The sequence below is a fragment of the Vigna unguiculata genome, chromosome 5 (assembly GCF_004118075.2).
Source record: "Vigna unguiculata cultivar IT97K-499-35 chromosome 5, ASM411807v1, whole genome shotgun sequence".
Classification (NCBI taxonomy): Eukaryota; Viridiplantae; Streptophyta; class Magnoliopsida; order Fabales; family Fabaceae; genus Vigna; species Vigna unguiculata.
Genome location: NC_040283.1, coordinates 8,704,439 through 8,723,272, shown reverse-complemented (window position 1 = coordinate 8,723,272; position 18,834 = coordinate 8,704,439). Strand labels below are relative to the sequence as shown.

Sequence of the window (18,834 nt, the reverse complement as noted above, 5' to 3'; positions counted from 1 at the left end):
TCATCATTCACCTCTGCCTCCCTAACCACAGCCTCTTGGTCATTCACCTCTGCCTCCTCAACTACGACATCCTCTTCAGCGACAACTTCATCCAATCCACCAATGAAGTGAACTATTTCAGCCTGACTAGGAACATGTTGGACATAGATATCAACTTCCTCTTTACTCTCCTCGGCAAAGTTAGCTAACTCTATAGCTTCCTTATCATCACTCAGCAGTTTAAGGTTGTTTAACAAACTTTGTTTTGACCCCTTCCACCAAAGCTTCACTTCACCACCATACTTGAACTCTTTCACTATACCCAATGCTTCAAAGAACGACCAAAAATCCGGATCAATCCCCTTAACAACATGAATCTCACCCCCAACGTACTTCAGTCCCCTATTTCTTTCGAACCTACCCATATGGTGAAAAGCTACATCGAACCCCATTCCCAACCCTACATTTCAAACAAACACACAGAACATTAATCGAATCATGAACGGAATCAAAACACCAAATGAAACCCTAAACAATCGAAGAGGGAAGAACAACGAACCTGCTTTCTTCGTTGATCACAGTGCTGTCTCTCCAATCTCTTCACGAACGCATCTCAATCTCTCCTTCACGAACGCATTCCTCCTTCACGAACGCATCTCAATCTCTCCAATCCCTTGCGATGGTCCTCCTTCACGAACGCATTTCAATCTCACCAAAACCCCTTTCTTTCTAATTTTAACCTAAACCCTAATAAAAATGCAGCTTCTTAATAAACTAAAGCGGCTTAGTCTTAAAAACACAGCTTCTAAATTTACCACGTGTCAATCAAAAATTCAACACTGTTAAAAATGGGATCCTTACGTGGCACTTCGTCTGCCAGCTTTGTAATAAACCTAACGGTGTTTAAAAATGAGGACGAATTCCATGCGTTTCAGAACGTGAGGGACTTAAATAGCGCATCTTTTGAATGAGGGACGAAAACCAAAAACGCTAAATACTTGAGGGACGAAAAACATAATTAACCCTAAAAATATTGGTCCATTCCACTTCTACTTTTATGATTTTTTGCTATTAAAGTAATAATTAATTTATTTTGAAATTGAGAATATTTAAAGGATTAAAACATTTATTTTTGACTAATTTAAATATTTTAAATTTCCTTAACAATGTACAAAAATTATATGTAGAATTATATTTTGTCAATATATTTAATTATATTTAAATTATCTTCCTTAGTTTGCACTATATTTATCATTACTATTATTGATATTATAATTTTATTCAACATTTTGATTTTATTTTAATATTTTTGTTCAATTATTAATGTTATTTTTATTATTACTATTTGTTATTATAAATATAATGAATTGTTCTATTTTATACATGTAATATACATGTGTTTGTATCTTCATGCATATGCATTTCATTTTAATGTAATATACATGTGTTTGTATCGACATGTGTTTCTATTTAAATATGTTAACATCAATTTCATGTTATATTTATTTTCTACGGGACCATATTACATTTTACTTTAGCAACGACCTGTCTATATGCAATTTATTTTAATATAATATACATGTGTTTCTATTTAAAAATATTAACACAATTTCATGTTGTATTATTTTATACTGGACATTATTACATAATATGTCTACATTTTACTATAATAAGGACTAATGGATACATATTATATTTTAATATAATATACATGTGTTTATGTGTTTTTATTTAAAATTTTAACATAAATTTCATCTTTTATATATTTTGTAAGGGACCATATAACATAATATGTCTACATTTTACTTTAATAACGATGTGGATACGCATTTTATTCTAATATAATATACATATGTTTATATCTACATGTATTTCTATTTAAAATTTTAACATCAATTTCACATTGTATATATTTTGTACATCATCATATAACAATATATGCACTATATGCCTATATTTTACTTTAATAACGATATGTGCATAAGCATTTATTCTAATATACACATCTTATTTTAATATAACATACAATCCCTTTTTAAAAATTTTAACATCAATTCTATATTATATTTAATTTATACAATATCATATTACATGATATATTTACATTTTACTTTAAGACTTAAATACCTTTTTGGTCCTCATTTTCGTAGTATTTGTTGCGAATGGTCCTCATTTTGACAGAATGTTTAAAATGGTCATCATTTTTACCGAATGTTTAAAATGGTCCTTATTTTCGCAATTCATGTTTTATTTGCTCCTTTTTCTGTAACGCCGTTTAAATCATTAACGGAGTATTGTACATGTGACACGATTTGTATTAGGGTGTGTTACGTGTACTGTACAGGTGGCTAATTAACATTAATTCTTCAATTTAGGGGAAATTTTGCAATTATGGAAATTTCTTCATCTTCGTCTTTCTTGAGCTCAGATTTGCAAAGGAAGCAACTAATACTTGTCATTTCATCATTGGATTGCAGTTGCGCTCTTCATTTCAATTTTCCATATAATCATCAACGAGGTAAGTGGATTTAGGGTTTTATGGATTGTGTTTGCTCGTGGGTTAAGGTTTTCGTAATTCTATTGTGGGGTTTGTTTGTCTTTCGATTGTTGTGATGTTCTGCATGGTTTCTAAATTACCTACTGAGACTGCACCAAATGCCCAAACTGCTGAGAATGCACCAACTACTGAAACTGTTGAGAATGCACCAACGCTGAAACTCAAACAACTCAACCACCAAGGAATGAAGTGGAGAGTCAAGCAGCACCACTACCAACACCAAAAGAACCATTTCAGCAGTTTAGGATGAAATTACAGATTAGGAGGAGGCCATGATAGCAACTACAAACGTCTTAGTTATTTTTTGGAATTTCTGATGTAGAATTCATTATTGATGTACTGCATTTTGACTTTCCTTAAACTTCGTTCAATTTCACTTTTGCCAAAAATTGATGTAGTGCATTTTGATGAGGATGAATTAACGTTATGAATTTAACTTCTTCCAGACTTAAATCAATTTAATTTTTTCCAAGCTTAAATCAATATCACTTACTTCAATGCTCAGATCAAGATGTCATTTTGAACATGTTGGGACTAATATCAACATAATCAAACTAATTCATTTCTTCATTTAACAATAGTATAAAATAGATTGGACTTTAAAAGATTACACACAATAACATTACGAATAATACAATAACAACACAAGTGAACCTTATTACTAATTGCAGCCTCTTCTCAGCAACCTTCAATGACTTCTCCAAATCATTAATATGCCTCATTTGTGTCACATCCTTTTCATCAGCACCACCATTTGAAAAAGTTGCAGCCTACATTATTGGAACCACCACTCTGTAAATCAATAAACCAAGAATTAAAACCAATTTATTATTAACACAAAAATAAAAACAGATTGTACCCAAAATTTTCTACCAATATTTTTTGGAATTCTTGTCATCCTCAAAGTTGTCATCTCTCCGCAGCAACAACTCGGGGTTAATTCATTTCTCATTGAACCACCAACAGTGCATGAAGATTGGGACCGTAACATATCTATATAATGGGATTGCAGGAAGAAGATTGCAGCAACACCAATTGGGAATAGAGGAATAAGATTGCCAAAACTCACCAACTGCCCAAACATTCTTTACCAAAACCCTAGCTCACTTATTTATCCCCAGATATCTAATTACTACTTGTATAGTACATGTAACACACCCTAATACAAACTGTGTCACCTGTACAATACTCCGTTAATGATTTAAACGACGTTACAGAAAAGGACCAAATAAAACACGAATTGCGAAAATGAGGATCATTTTAAACATTCGGTAAAAATGAGGACCATTTTAAACATTCTGTCAAAATAAGGACCATCCACAATAAACACTACGAAAATGAGGACAAAAAAGTATTTAAACCTTACTTTAATAACAACCTACTATTATTACAAATGGTTATAATTAAATAAATTAATAATATATTTAAACAATAAAATTAATTATATAATTAAACCAATAGCAATAATAATTATTTAAATAATTAATTTATACATACTAACAATAAAATCTGTTTTAAATATTAAAAAATATAAAACCAAAAAAAAACACGACCTGTGAGTTCTTAAAGGAAAAACAATTACTTTTATAACTAAATTTTCTTAATGCTTGAGTTTAGTGCATCCACTCTTCGGCAGCAATGGATGCTTTACACACTAATGCTGAGAGCTATCATGACCAACTTCAATGGGTGCAAAAGGAAACCCGGAAGAAAATTTGCTTTTCATCATCACGTGCCACGTGGCGCGTGGGCTACACATGCTTAGGAGAAGAATGCGCCGATCAAACCGCACAAAACTCGCGACGATATTTCCGATTGTTAGTTTGAATGTTCTTCTCAAATGTTCCGTAATTTTGCACTCTTCCAAGCTATCGTTGCGGTGTTTTGTCAATTAGTTTTCCTGGAATGTTGTCCTCTCATTTGGTTTCTGAGTTTTGGGTCGTTTAATTCAGAATTGATTTTGGTTACTTGAAGAAGTTTCAGAAAGAGAGAAGGGGAAAGAAATAGGATGAGTTCTTATTGTGCTTCTTCAGCTACTGTCGCAGTGGAGAAGGCGACCAGCGAGCTTCTTGTGATCCCCGATTGGACCATGAACATCGAAATTTGTGATTTCATCAATTCTAATCGTTGGTAATCTTCAACTACAAGAAAAAGGAGGAAGATAGATAACATATCAATTTAGACATTTTGTTTTATTTTATTTTGGAGGGGTAGACTTTGACCAACTACCACATGTTTATGCATACGATGTTCAATTTGATGCTTGTAGGTTCTGTCATCGGTGGTGTTGTTGTTGGTGATTGTAGTTAGTATTGTTTGATGTGATGAAACTGACAGGAGCATTGTATTATTTGGAAAATAGTGGAAAAAAGCTTGATCTTCTTTTCTGATTATATTAATTTTTTAATTATTTTTTTTAATTCTGTGATTTGTATGCATAATTGTTGTTGTCAAAATTGAACAATTATATTATTTTATGTCTAAGTCTCCTCTCAGAAAAAAACCAGGCTCCATATATGATAATACAAAATATACTTCTTTCTCATTTTCCTCACTCCTTTAATATAGAGTAATCTCTGGGAAATTGACGCCTTTCTTTTAAGTTTTTAGTAAATCTTCGATGAATACCACGTGCTTAATCTCTCAGGCTGCCAAGAGATGTTATAAAAGCTTTAAGGAGGAGATTGCAACATAGGAGCTCTAGAGTTCAATTACTAGCTCTCACGGTACTTTGTTGGCACTGGCTTTTGGTCTTACTTTTCGGTATTTGGCTCAAGTTGTTTGTGGATGTGTGCTGCTGGATAGGTTAACTTTCAAATTCATTTGTTTGGAGCTTGATTTGTGGTTTATGGTTGTCTACCTTCAGCTGCTGGAGACAATGGTAAAGAACTGTGGTGATTTGGTGCACCTTCAAATTGCTGTGGGGAACATACTGGTGGAGATGATCAAAATCATAAAGAAGAAGGTATGGTGGTTTTAGTGGGAAAATTCTTGGATTAGTTTTTGTATTCTTCATGAAAATTTGTGGTTATGAACAAGGTCAGATCGTTATGACTAAACCTCTATCATGTTGTTTAAAGGGAGAATTCCTCTAGAAATGTAGAGAGAAGTTTACATCCGTTACAGGTGCACTGTTTGTAAAATTGATAAGGTGATGCATTTTCTGAAATAATTAATTAAGTCATCTGTTTGATTCAGCTGTCAAATTTTTCTTTCATCATTCTTCCTTTTTTGCGTGCCAATTCTTTTCTGTCAAATGTATAATAATTAATCAAGTCTTCTGTTTGATAAGGTGATACCCCTTGCTTTTACTTATCAAAACATTCTTAATATTTACTAATCAAATATATGGATGGGTTCTATCTTCAATAACTACTATTTCCAGCAAACTAATTTTTTTATTTGATTTGTCTCGTCTAACATGAAATATATGTAATGACTATTTAGGAAAGTATGCAAGTGAGAGATAAAATCCTAATATTGCTGGACTCATGGCAAGAGGCATTCGGGGGACCAGGTGGTAAACATCCTCAGTACTATCGGGCATGTAAGGAGTTAAAGGTAGCTGTCTACTTGATAAAATTTCTTGATCGGTTTTTATCCAACTCTTTGTTGATAATTTCATGTAGAGTGGGATGCTAGATTTTCAAAATAATATACGTGACTTTTGTCAATACTCTTTAAATGATAGACAATGTGGTTCATCTTAAGGGTGAGATTACAAAATTTTAAGAAGACACTTTTACTTCTTATCATGTCAAGTACACAAATTTGTTGTTTGTAACTAAATGTCTTACCTCTCATAGATGCTTTGCTAAAAATTTCTAAAGCGTTGCTATTCTTTAGTGAGAAATGGGTGAATTTGAACTTTTTAAGGTTCAAAAGACTTCATTTTATCATCACCTCAGCGTGGAGAATTGTCCCCTGGCAAAACCCAACCATCATCCTGTTTATTGCAAATTTACATTTTAAGGACATGATAAAAGATTGCATTGATGTCTGTAAGCCATAGCCACATGCGAGTTGTAATTCAATGACCATCACATTATATCATCGTCATATTGTGTTGGATTATATGAATGTCAGCAATCTGGAGTAGTTTTTCCGAAGCGTGTACCGGATGCAGCTGCAATATATTTTCCTCCTTCTAGCCATCCAAGTTCAAGAAATATGGCAGCTGGATATTGGATGGCAGGCAATTCATCAAAAACACTGGATGAAACTATGGCAACAGAGATAGAAAGTTTAAGGTTAATATTGGCTTCTTTTTTTAACCCTTGCTTCCTCTGTCCATCCTTTGTATCACAACTTCTGTGTTGCCAAATCTGTATTTTAGCTAACTTTTGTTGAAATATTCAGTATGTCAAGCTTGGATTCCATGCGATATGTTTTGGATCTTTTGAGTGACATGTTGCAGGCTGTGAATCCTAATGATCGTGCAGTAAGTTATACTGTTTTGCTTGGCCTTCTGAAGTCTCTTGTCTGCTACGTGAAATGATTTAGTGTCTGGTTTTATGCTCTATAAGGCTGTAAAAGACGAAGTAATTGTTGATCTTGTTGATCGCTGTCGCACAAATCAGAAAAAGTTGATGCAGATGCTAACAACAACTGGGTTAGTTCCACTCGGTTTTTTCATCTGGCACATACTCTCTTGTACTTGTTTGTTACTTTGTGAAGTCTGTCCACATATATATGGAACAATCTTTTGTTATCATCTTGGTTTTCTCGTAGGGACGAGGAGCTTCTTGGAAAAGGCTTGGAATTAAATGATAGTATTCAAAGTTTGCTTGCAAGGCATGATGCAATTGCTTCTGGTACTCCCTTCCCAATTCAAGGGGAAAGTTCCAACACTGTGCCAAATGAAGCTCAATGTACTGTAGATCAATCCAATATAAATAGCTCCAGCCCTGGAGAGTCTTCTTCAACACCTAAAGCTACCACTCCAGCTATAGTGATTTCTGAAACTAGGAGCCAGACTGATGATGAGGAAGATGAATTTGCACAGCTACTTCCAAGGTCAGTTAGAACTGATAACATGTTCAATATTTTGTGGCTCATAGTTATTGAAGCATGTTTTTCTTTTCAGCCTTTCTTGCTTATAACTTGTCTAAAAAATAAACTAGTTTAGAATGTGGATTTAGGTCTTTCATGTATGGACATGGTAAGTGAATTATCTACCCTCTGTTTGATAAAGTCAAAATCGGTCCTTTAACTAATTTTTTTTATATGGGTAATGAAACTGTTCTATGTCAATAATTTTTTATTCAATGTGAACTCTTTACTACTATTTCAGGCCTTCTAAGGCACAGCCAACGACTTCAAAAGATGCTACAACTGTTCCAAACCCCTCAACCTCTGTCCCATCCAACGCATTAGTTCTTTCCGACCCACCTACCTCAGTTAGTACTGAAAATGATCAGGACATTATTGATTTACTGAGTATCACTTTGTCCATCTCGCCATCACCAGAGACAACATACTCACCATCAGCCTCTAGCCAAGCCATGCATCAGATACCTGTTCAGTCCAGAACAGAAGGGTTTTCTCATGCTTCCCAAACATATCTGGAAAATTTATCGTACAACAGCTACGTTGTCCCTTGGGCTCAAAATCAATCTAAGTCAGAATTTGAAACCTTGCCTCAACAACAAACATTTCAATCCCAATCTCAAACCCCATCCCCACCCTCATCTCGACCTACATATTATGAAGTCCAACAACAGGAGCAATTGCAACCACAAACCCTGCCACAATCACAACATGTGTTTCAACAACCTCAACATCATCAATATAGCCCTCATCAACAACATTTGCAATCTCCTAGTGAACCGCAACCACTACAGTATCAGCCTCAAACCGTGAACGGCCATCAGCCTCAGCCACAGCAACAATTTCAGAATCAACATCTTCAGTACCCTTCAAGATATCCTCTCCCGCAATGGGCACCTACACCTGGATATGCGAACTATCAAAATCACTCGCCTGCTACAAATGTGATTTCAACACAAGCCAATACAACAGCATCTTATTCTTCTGCTCCAGGGGTAAGGCCCGTGCTACACAATAATTCATTCGGTGGAACTCCTGCGAGTGCAACTGGACAAAAGCTTTTTGTTCCATCTTACAGGTTATTTGAAGATTTGAATGTTCTCGGAAACACAAATGGAAAGGTTAAGATGGGACCTGGTATGGTTGGGGGTCGTAGGTGAAAAAATGGGACTAGCAGTTTTGTTTGCAGCTTATGGAAGTTCTACATTGATACAAGGGACTATTCCTATTTTATGAAATAACAGACCATAAGTATTGTTTGCAGCTTATGGAATTTCTACAAGTGACTATTCCTATTTTATGAATAACAGACCATGAGTACTGTTTGCAGCTTATGGAAGTTCTAGATTGATACAAGTGACTATTCCTATTTTATGAATAACAGACCCTAAATATTGTTTGCAGCTTATGGAAGTTCTAGATTGATACAAGTGAATGTTCCTATTTTATGAATAACAGACGATAAGACGACAGATTTTGAACATTATTTGATATAATATTTTAGTTTTTGGTAATGGTTCTCTTCTTATGTTCATCGATTGATCGCTAACCACTATAAAGGTACCTGATATTCAGAAACGTGTTCAATGTCCTTAATTATTGACAACATACCCTTCCAAAGTAATCCCGTCAAGTGAGCTTCTTCATGCACCTTCACATAAAAAACATTTCCATTGCCCTTCTTAAATTTACAACTTTGAAATCAAGAATAACAAATTACTTTTAAATTATATAAATCCAAAGGTAAAAAAGGTGATTTTAAGGTTATACAATTGAGAAGTAATTTTTTTCTTGAAATGAAATTTTTGGATTATATAATTTGGATTACAATTTTTAGATTGCGTAATTTGATTTTTTTTTATTTTACTTCTGAAATTTACTTTTTATTTTTAGATTTTACAATTTTAAAAGTCATTTTTTAGAGAAAATAAATAAATTTTAAATTGTTAATAAAAAGTCGACTCTTAAATTGCATAATGGGAAAATCATTTTTAAGATTCTATTTTGGTGGTTAAAATGACTTCTAATTGTATAATTCAAAAGTTAAAAGTAAAATCTGAATTATATAATCAAGAAAACCTTTAAATTGCATAATCTAAAATTATTAACTTCTCATTCACAAGATGGAGTTAGAGGAAGAAACATGACATTCATTATTTGTTTTGATCAGGCCATTTTTTTAATTTTATTGGAAACTTTAGATGTGGAAAATTCCAGAGCGAACTCATGCGCAATCTCATTCGTGACCTCGACGAAAAAATATCAGGAGGTACCAAACTTACTTCCCCATTCATTACCGAAAAAGCACTAGAATCAGCCTATAGAATTGTCGTCATGGTATAAAAGATAAAATTGCGAAAACCCAGTTTAAGGTTGAGAAAAGAAATTGCACACTTGGACAAACTTGAATTTAATTACACGTTGGTTAAAAAACAAGGGTCCCCCAATTCAACGGAAACTACAATCATGAGTGAGATGCCCCGTTTCCAGGACCACATTTGTCAGCAAACTAGCTTATGTAATCTGACAAAAATTTACAAAAGGTGGGAATAGCACGCAAAACAGGAATAGAAAATAATTATGGAGAAAATGATATTTACACACATTTACGACGATTGACATTATTTGCCGAAGCCTCCAATCAATAAGCATGATTTTCTTCCAGTCGAGTGCAACCCTCTAAGCATGGAGGCTAATGAATATCTTGCATACACTATCAGCAGAATATACCCCTACCAATATTTTCAGATGTATTCACAGCGGAGAGGGATTAAAGCATCATGACAGGATGCGTGGCGGCGTTCCTGAGTGATATTTGATGCACTCTTCTGAGCTGGAGACAACCGATGAAATCATGGGAAAAAATGCAGATTCATCTTGCTTGAGTGTTGTCGTCAGCATAGATACAAACGCATGCATCTGCAGCACCAGCAGCAAGTAACACCTGGTATGGATGAAAATTGAGACAACTTACAGAACCAATTTTCTGGGCCATTAGTGTAGGATAATAACGAATGGTGCCTAGTTGATCACCCTCCAGACTAAAAACTTTAATCAGTTGTTTCGCTGAACCACTAGCAATAATTGGAGCATGCCTATGTACAGCTAATGCTGTGAGTGATCCCCTATGAGCTTCGATAGTAAGATAGGTGCTCCTAATATTTCTTATATCAAGAAATTGGATGTCCCCAGCCTGAGAAGCACTGATAATCTGAACAAAACCAACAGTTTGACATAATTGCTTCATCAACTTCAAATCAAATTCACAAATCTAAGAACTACAGCTCAAAAGAAAAAACATATCAAACTATGAAAATGCTCTTTTTACCTTTCCTTGGTCTAATCCAGGTTGAAAGCCAATCCCCACAACTTTTTCTACTCTTTGCGTATGAGGTCTTAATTCACAGACGAGCCTAAGAAACATTTATTGCCATTAGTGATTACAGAGACAGACTTCTAAATTGGACCTTAAAAGGTTTATACTTACGATAAAACTTAAGACACAAGTATTGATTGAGTAAATTAAAGCATAAATTCATTATTAGATGCATGCATAACCATATCAAAACATATAGGTGATAAACAACAATGATGCTGGATTCAATCACATCAACAAAAGTTAACCAAGAACCAAGCTGTTATTTGCACGTGATAAACAACAAATGATGCTTACATTTCAGGTATTCTGACATCATAAAGTCTGACAGATCCATCAACAAAACCAGCTGCAAAATGTCCCCCGTGAACCTGAGATGCAGCCTGAAACACATCTCAAAATGTGTAAAAATCAAGGGATAATTGCTTGTATAACTGCTTTGTTACGTGGTTGAAGATCGAATAAAACAATACTAAAAAGGGGGCGATCATTATTGATGATTAGTGAATATTATTAATTAGGGGAATAAATATCGGCTAGGTTTAATATATATTATTTAATGTCTGACAAAACTTGAGAATAGTGAAAATAACACTAGCCCTTAGCAGATTTAGGGGTGATCACTGCATTATTATTTAAGATAGACAACTATCTATGGCAAAGGCAAATATAATAAGATCAACAAAGGTGCTTCAGTCTTCACGTTCAAAAACAATCAGGTACCTTGAAGTGGCCCCAGAAAATGGGGCACGGGGGCATTTCAATAGTAAGAAGCCAGCAATCATTATTAAAAAAAAAAAAAAACGGCTTCTAAAACAGGACTTCATCATTAAAGAAACCTGTTCTAAATGTAGTTGCCAAGCAAAAACTCACGAATTCAGCTCAATTACCTTGGAAAACTTAGTAAATCCTTTAAGGTATAACATCTGCTTAACTGCCTTTCCAAAATAACTATATCAAGCAAAATTACCGACAAAGCATTCTTGCATAGCTGAAGCTTACCAACGCTGAGACACTGCAATCTGATGATGAAGGTATAGTATTAACAAGCTGCTCTTTATCAAGATCCCATAACAAAGTAGATGATATCTCACCCGATGCATACTGTTAAATGTAAAAATGTAACATAGAACACCATAAGAATCATTAGCTTCACAATGTGAGGAAATAATTACACTTTCAATTTTAGCACATGGGGGAAGAGGAATATTTCCAACACTCCCAAGAATGATTAAAAAAATTATCTTACCAGATAACCACATTGTTGTTGCCAATCAACAACTGCATTGAGACTCCTCACACCAGGTTTATGACCATGAATTGAAGAGAATGCGGTGACAAGTTTTTGTTTACCCTTCAGAGTATAATCTTTCCAAATCCGTATGTTTCCATCAGCTGCACCATGAGATTGCCGATAATATAATATTAAAGTGCTGACAACTTGAGAATGAAATGTATAATAATATTAAACAGTCGAGAAAAGTACATGAAGCAGCAAGGAGCAAGCTATCATCAAGCTCATTTACAAGGCAGAGCTTAGAAATCCCTTTGTCGGGAAAATCATGATTATCAAAACTGTTGAGCAGTGTTGCCTCCTCATGGTTCCATATCCTGCAGAGAACTCCGAGATCATTATACTCTGACCAGGTCAAAAGTCCGAATTCCTACTGTGTATAAATTATGCTAGGTGAATGTCATTTAGTTGTCAAGTCCTCATAATTAATAAAATGTCTCAGACTTGAGTGCTACCCACCCTGAATATAAACACGTTTGGAAATTTATAACTTCTACCAATTCACACCACAAATGATTTTTAGAGGCCTGTAAACAATTGTCCTAAAATTCCCTAAACAAAAAAAAAAACTATGCCCAGCTTCATAACAATCCCAGTTTAAATTATAGTAAAGTTATGGATTAGCTTCATATACCTGATACGTTCATTCTCATCAGCAGCTATTACTATAGGAGAGAAAGGTTGCAGCAATGCTGTTTGTGTACCCTTGATGTCCCACTTAGCAATTGGATTTGTAAGCCTGCTAACATCTACAACGAAAAAATAGAATATCAGCCATACATCTGTAAGCAACATGCTTAATAAAAATAAAAAGAGAAATACAAACCAGAGTGCTGGCATTTTGCTATGTGCTCCAGTGCAAGCTTTTCCTTCTCCTCTCTTCTGGCCGATACTTCCTCACTATCATCTGCAGCAGTTAATAGTGGTTTGGAAAAGTGTCCACAACTCCAACTATAGATAGTTGACTGTGGAAGAAAGCTTCTATCTGAAGTTCCAGAAGCACCACTAGAACCTAAAAGTGGATCAGCCAATCCAGAGTCCGGAGAATTCATCAGGTGGGGTCTAAACTCCAATGAACAGACTCTACGCATTCCAGTTATATAACTCGGGCGAGGAGGACTGACCGGAGGAGTTCTGAAGGTCAGTGGCAAGTGTCCTGCCAGAGCAACAAGCAATATTAAGCAGAAAGGCTTGCAACAATGCAGCAAGGATTATAACAAATAAATTTGAAGAGATAAACTTCATTAAACTGCTTTGGATGTTATTATCCAACAGGATCAACCATTAACTAAAACTGAAAAATAGATCTACCTCCATTCATATCAAACCATGATGAGGATCGAGCCAGTCCAGCAAGAGTTGTAGAAGCGGTAGATTCAGCAGTTCGAACACCACTAGACTTCAATGGTTTGGCAACCACTTGTTCAATACCAATGATGGACAGTACTCGTCGACCAAGATTTGCAATGCGTGGAGATGGATCTTTGGCTAAAGTACACATAGCAAGTACACATTGTGAATACAATGCATTGTCCAAGGGCTTTGGTCCAGTGTGATTAACCACTCCATTGCTGAAACCATCATTTAGAATTCCTGAATCAGAATGATGAGATGAATCATCAGACAATGGGGACCCATGCATGATTCCCGAACCAGCAAGAGGACTGCTAGAAGAGACCCGTCCATCTCGAACCACTGGAGAATTGTCACTTCCAACCCTGATAGGTCCAATTTGAGGGGAAACAATACTTCCATGAGGTATATGTTGGTTCTGTTTAGGATATCCACCAACTGAACCTTTAATATTAGCTAATGAAGGTAAGGAATTAATCAAAGAATTAGGTTGAGGCTTCCAATATGCAGCAGCAATAGACTTCAGGTGCTTGTTGTGGCCAAAAGCAAATCGTGCTAGAGCTGGCAGTTGAAAAAAAAGAGTCAGCAACATGCCTCAGATCCATCTCACTCTAAAGTATACCAGCCCTCCCAATACTCTATTGACAACATTAAGTTGTCTTAGACTACAAACCGATTACAGCATTGCAATAAAACTAGAAGCTACAATTAGAAACACAAATAAAAAGATGTTTTTACATGCAAGTTTTAAGGCTTTTTGTCTTTCTCTAAGTTCAGAAACAACCAGCCATTAGGAACTTGTTTGCAAATGATTAAAAAATTGCAATGATGATATCTATTAAACATAACAACCTCCTGTTTGAGCTCTACCAATCTAATCACAAGAAAATAAAAGGTACTCCCGAATTCAAAACAAAATATAGCATCAGATGCTTAATCACCTACCTACTGCTACCTCTGCCCTCACCAATGGACTCCCATCTGAAGCAACACATAACATACTCTTAACTATACTAACTTCAGCCCTAAACTTTTCATCATCATCGCATTCTTCATCGCCACCAACACTTCTACATGTATCAAATCCCACATCAAGAAGGGTACCCAATGCAAAAACAGCAGATGCCCTAACCTGTGAAACAATAAATTGCATGACTAAATTTATTTGATTAATTCATCAAAAATTGTAATCATCTGGCAACTGGAAATAGAACCAAGTAGTAGGGCATAAACCTCTGGCTGGGGTGCAGACAGTAGGGGAACAAATATAGTAGTTGCATCTTCCTGTAAACCAATTGTTTGTGCCTCTGAGAAGTCTTCCCACAATTTCCCCAGACACAGGCAAAGCCACTGAAGGAAAAGGGGTTCAGTTTGTGAATCATTAGGACATGAACTCTGAAGGTGCTTTAAGCAGACATGAATCAAACCAGCTTCCATACAAGCTTCTTGGCCCCGTCTATGACCATCCACAATCACAGCCAAAACAAAAGCAGCCATTGCCCGTTGCTCTGGATATGCTTCCATGCTATCAAGAAACTTAATGAAATAGATATGACCACCATCCTTCACTAGATCAACCTGACATGACTACAACACAGAAAATGGAACAAAATCATACCAGACACAGCAGACATTCGACATCAGATTTCAAGACCAAATTTCATTAGAGTTTTATAAAGGTCAGCAAAAAACAGAATATTCACAACTATGTTAATGGAGTTTATTGAGCTGAACTGTATGTTTCTAAGACAACAACGATGCTTAATTCATACTGAGAAAACGGAACCAATACAAAAGAAACAAATATTCAATATCCTCAAATAAAGAATCAAGCTATATACACTTTATTTTTACAATTATAACACTCCCCTTGAAGCTGAAGCTGAAGCATATAAGGATATATGGGAATAAATAGACATTGTTGATAATATATATATATATAGACACACACACACACAAGGTAGTCAAACTCGAGAGTTTACTTAAACTCGTGAGAGTCCAGTAAACTCGAATCGTAAACTTGTAAGAGTTTACTTCATATGATAAAAAAATTTAATTTATATAAATGACATCCTATTTCAAATAAGTCCATAGAATTATATAACTTAAATGTACTTGAAATAAATAATTTCATACAAATACCGTAAAACATTCTCAGTAATTGATGAAGATACATTTGCATTGCTCTCAATTGAGTTAGAACCATTCCCAAACATTTTGTTCTATTCTAATTATATCAATTTTCCACTACAAAATTAAAAAATGTTATAAATAAACATTGTTTTTAAAAATTATAACACGAACATAAAAAAGTATCTAAATGTGCTTGGGAAGGAAATGAGTGTTGTGTAGTGTAGGGGCTCACGTTATAAATTATAACACGAACATAACATAACATTATTTAATTCATATCTTTTAACCTAAAACCTAAAACTTGCACGAGAAAAGGGGAATGTGTGCGAAGTGCAGAGGGGAACGACGGCCAACAACGAAACGCGAGGCAACGACCCAATTGACAGCATGCGAAGCGACGCCGACCATGATCGATGATGACAACAATGTTGTCCATGGCGAGCTCGAGAGCTTGCGCCTGAAACAGTGAGGTGTTGTGTGACGGACTGCGAATTGCATGAGTAAGTTTGTGATGCGCGAGAAGTTCAGACGAAGAAGGGGATTAAACACAGAAGCCCTAATCTGGTGAATTCATACGACTGCACTTTGGTTAAAAATTTGTCATCGAACTCGCGCACATGTTCCTAAACTCGAAATTTTAGATGAGTTTACCGATTCTACAACGAGTTCACCGATTCCACACACACACACACAATATATATATATATATATATATATATATATATATAAAATTTATAATTCTATAATTATAACACTCTCCCTTGAGTTGGAGCTTAAAAGTCGCATGTGAATAGCTTAATGCAATTTAGATTGATCTTTGGTACTCTTAAAGACTTGGTGAATATGCTAGCCTATTGTTCACTAAAGTTGAAAAACTTAGTGGTGATATTTTCACACTCGAGTTATTCCCTTTTGAAATAACAATTTACTTCAATCTAGTTGGTCCTCCCATGAAAGAGAGGATTAGAAGCATTTGTGAAATGGTGCCTAGTTGACACATATAAGGTTCATTTGGGAATCTTCTCCAAATTCAACCAGAGTTTTTTTAGCTACATGAGCTCATAAATGACTAATGTCATTATCTTGTATTATGCTTCTACACTTCATCTTGCCACGACATTTTGTATCCTACTTTTCCATGATATTAAATTGCCTCCAACAAGAACACAATACCCTGAAGTAGAGTGCCTATCACACGATGACCCAACCAAGTTAGCATCATAATACCCAACTTGAGTATTTCCCTTGTCTTCACAAATAAGGCCTTTGTCAAGAACAATCTTAATATACTTCAAGATTCATATGACTACTTCCCAACGATCTTAACTAGGAGAGTTAAAAAATTAATTTACTACACTCATTACAAAGACAATGTCAGGACAAGTTACAACAAAATAATTTGGCTTACCAACTAACTTGTATCTCCCAAGATCAAAATACGGTTCTCCTTAATTAGGTGCAAGTTTGACACTCATATCCATTGATATGTCCATAAACTTAGCATTAACATCCATGTTTCTTCCAAAATGTCCCTTTTTGTGATGTGATCAAACCATCCTTGGACTATGCAACCTCTAGACAAAGGCAAGATCCTTTGTATGAAATTTTTAAAATGTCGTTTTAGTTGGACAATACCCTCCTTATCACTACCCATGATAACAAAGTTGTCCATGAGAGATATATACATCCTTAGCAAGAATGACAATAAAACACATAATGATCAACATCACTTTGTCATTCCAAAATTTTGGATGATAATTAAAAACTGCCTAAACCATGCATGGGATGATTGCTTGAGGCCATATCACTCCCCTTGAGCAACAAATCCAAAAGGTTGCGGATGCAGACTCGCTATCAAGATCACCATGTAGAAATGTATTCTTGATGTCAAGCCGAAACAAAGTCCAATGGTGACTATTTGTAGTGAAAAAAATATGTCTCATAAATGTCATTTTGGCAACAAGAGAAGTGCTGATATAATCTTGCCCATAGATTTTTGTGTATTCTTTGGCAAGCAATAAATCTTTGTAGCAATCAATTTTGCCATTAGATTATACTTCAAGAGTGTATAACCAATAACACCGGACAATTGATTTGTCATCTAGAAGAGAAACAAACTCGCAAGTACCAGTCCTTTGGGCACTCTAGACAAGATAAAGCTTCATCTTGAGGCTTAGGACAACGACGAACAAGTATAATGTATAGCGGAAAGTCAATGATAACTACTGTTAGTATAGTGGGGAGAATAATACCATTGGATGAGGACACAGCTTAATGCAGAATAATACCATTAGATGCCAAGAACTATTGGAATTGGTCAGATACATATTCATGGACATTGTCACAATTCAAACCAAACAAATGTTCTAAACCTGGCACTGTATTCTGTAGTTTTGTCAACTCAAGATGGTCTAATTGTGCATGAATCATCATTGGAGAGACCGTGAATGCACATACAAATGGTGATGTAGAGAGATAGTAAAAATCATGTGACTCATATCTAATGCCAATCATCTTGCCCGATATTTGGTCATACAAGGTAACATTCATTCTAATGAAAGTGAACATGACGTCATGGGATTGGATCAATCAAGGGAAAGTAAACTAAAAGGGCATTTAGGAACATAAAGAACAAAGTTGGCAAGGGATGAGAGGGGTTGGATATTACCCTTGCTGCAAGCTTGTGTTTGTGAACCATTGCTAGTAGTTATAAAAGGAAAATTGACCGTAGTTGTAAAGGATAAGGAAAAAAAACGATTATCAGATATGTGATAAGATGCACCGATGTCAATGAACCACATACAAGAGATTGATGGGGACAAGCAGATTAATTACCAATGTGCCACCAAAATATTGTTACCAGTAGATTGAGGTGTCTCACACCATTCAATTAAGTCTTCATATGTTGTAAAAGTCATACAAGATAGACTAATTGGTAGTGTAGGAGCAACAGGTGACTCAACATTAGATGCAAGGGAAATATTGGAAGAACGATGCGGTTCCCCATGTAGCTTCCAACAACTAACAGTATTACGTCCATTGTGAAATGTGTCTGTTTATTTTATAAGACATGGGGAAACACAGATGAAGTAG

At 35.2% G+C, this 18,834-nt stretch overlaps 2 protein-coding genes across 3 annotated transcripts in view; one reads left to right on the top strand and one right to left on the bottom strand.

Moving 5' to 3' along the window:
• The first annotated feature begins 4,147 nt into the window (after nucleotides 1-4,147).
• Nucleotides 4,148-9,063, top strand: LOC114185534 (TOM1-like protein 6). 2 transcript variants are annotated; one of them, XM_028073315.1, is made up of 9 exons: nucleotides 4,148-4,666; nucleotides 5,184-5,262; nucleotides 5,403-5,501; nucleotides 5,984-6,097; nucleotides 6,623-6,786; nucleotides 6,896-6,977; nucleotides 7,063-7,148; nucleotides 7,268-7,552; nucleotides 7,830-9,063. In XM_028073315.1, the coding sequence occupies exons 1-9, from the start codon at nucleotides 4,545-4,547 to the stop codon at nucleotides 8,743-8,745; spliced, it is 1,947 nt and encodes a 648-aa protein (XP_027929116.1). In that variant the 5' UTR covers nucleotides 4,148-4,544; the 3' UTR covers nucleotides 8,746-9,063. The 2 variants fall into 2 exon arrangements, with proteins under 2 accessions (XP_027929116.1, XP_027929117.1); XM_028073316.1 differs by lacking the exons at nucleotides 4,148-4,666; nucleotides 5,184-5,262 and adding an exon at nucleotides 5,617-5,687 and having other exon boundaries at nucleotides 5,444-5,501.
• Nucleotides 9,064-9,958: 895 nt separating this feature from the next.
• The window catches only part of LOC114183537 (regulatory-associated protein of TOR 1-like), an 18,330-nt gene continuing 9,454 nt past the window's right edge, over nucleotides 9,959-18,834 (bottom strand). Inside the window, exons 13-23 of the mRNA XM_028070590.1 lie at nucleotides 14,842-15,195; nucleotides 14,554-14,740; nucleotides 13,567-14,169; nucleotides 13,082-13,411; nucleotides 12,890-13,004; nucleotides 12,448-12,572; nucleotides 12,211-12,356; nucleotides 11,964-12,065; nucleotides 11,259-11,344; nucleotides 10,914-10,998; nucleotides 9,959-10,796 (exon numbers count right to left, since the gene is read on the bottom strand). Of these exons, the coding sequence (XP_027926391.1) occupies nucleotides 10,458-10,796; nucleotides 10,914-10,998; nucleotides 11,259-11,344; nucleotides 11,964-12,065; nucleotides 12,211-12,356; nucleotides 12,448-12,572; nucleotides 12,890-13,004; nucleotides 13,082-13,411; nucleotides 13,567-14,169; nucleotides 14,554-14,740; nucleotides 14,842-15,195 (2,472 nt within the window). The 3' untranslated portion in view covers nucleotides 9,959-10,457. The remainder of the gene's footprint in view (nucleotides 10,797-10,913; nucleotides 10,999-11,258; nucleotides 11,345-11,963; nucleotides 12,066-12,210; nucleotides 12,357-12,447; nucleotides 12,573-12,889; nucleotides 13,005-13,081; nucleotides 13,412-13,566; nucleotides 14,170-14,553; nucleotides 14,741-14,841; nucleotides 15,196-18,834) is intronic.

Coding starts and splice junctions, on each gene's coding strand:
- LOC114185534 (XM_028073315.1), top strand. CDS start 4,545: ATGAGTTCTTATTGTGCTTCTTCAGCTACTGTCGCAGTGGAGAAGGCG. Junction 5,502..5,983: donor TCAAAATCATAAAGAAGAAG/GTATGGTGGTTT, acceptor ATGACTATTTAG/GAAAGTATGCAAGTGAGAGA. Junction 6,978..7,062: donor TGAATCCTAATGATCGTGCA/GTAAGTTATACT, acceptor ATGCTCTATAAG/GCTGTAAAAGACGAAGTAAT.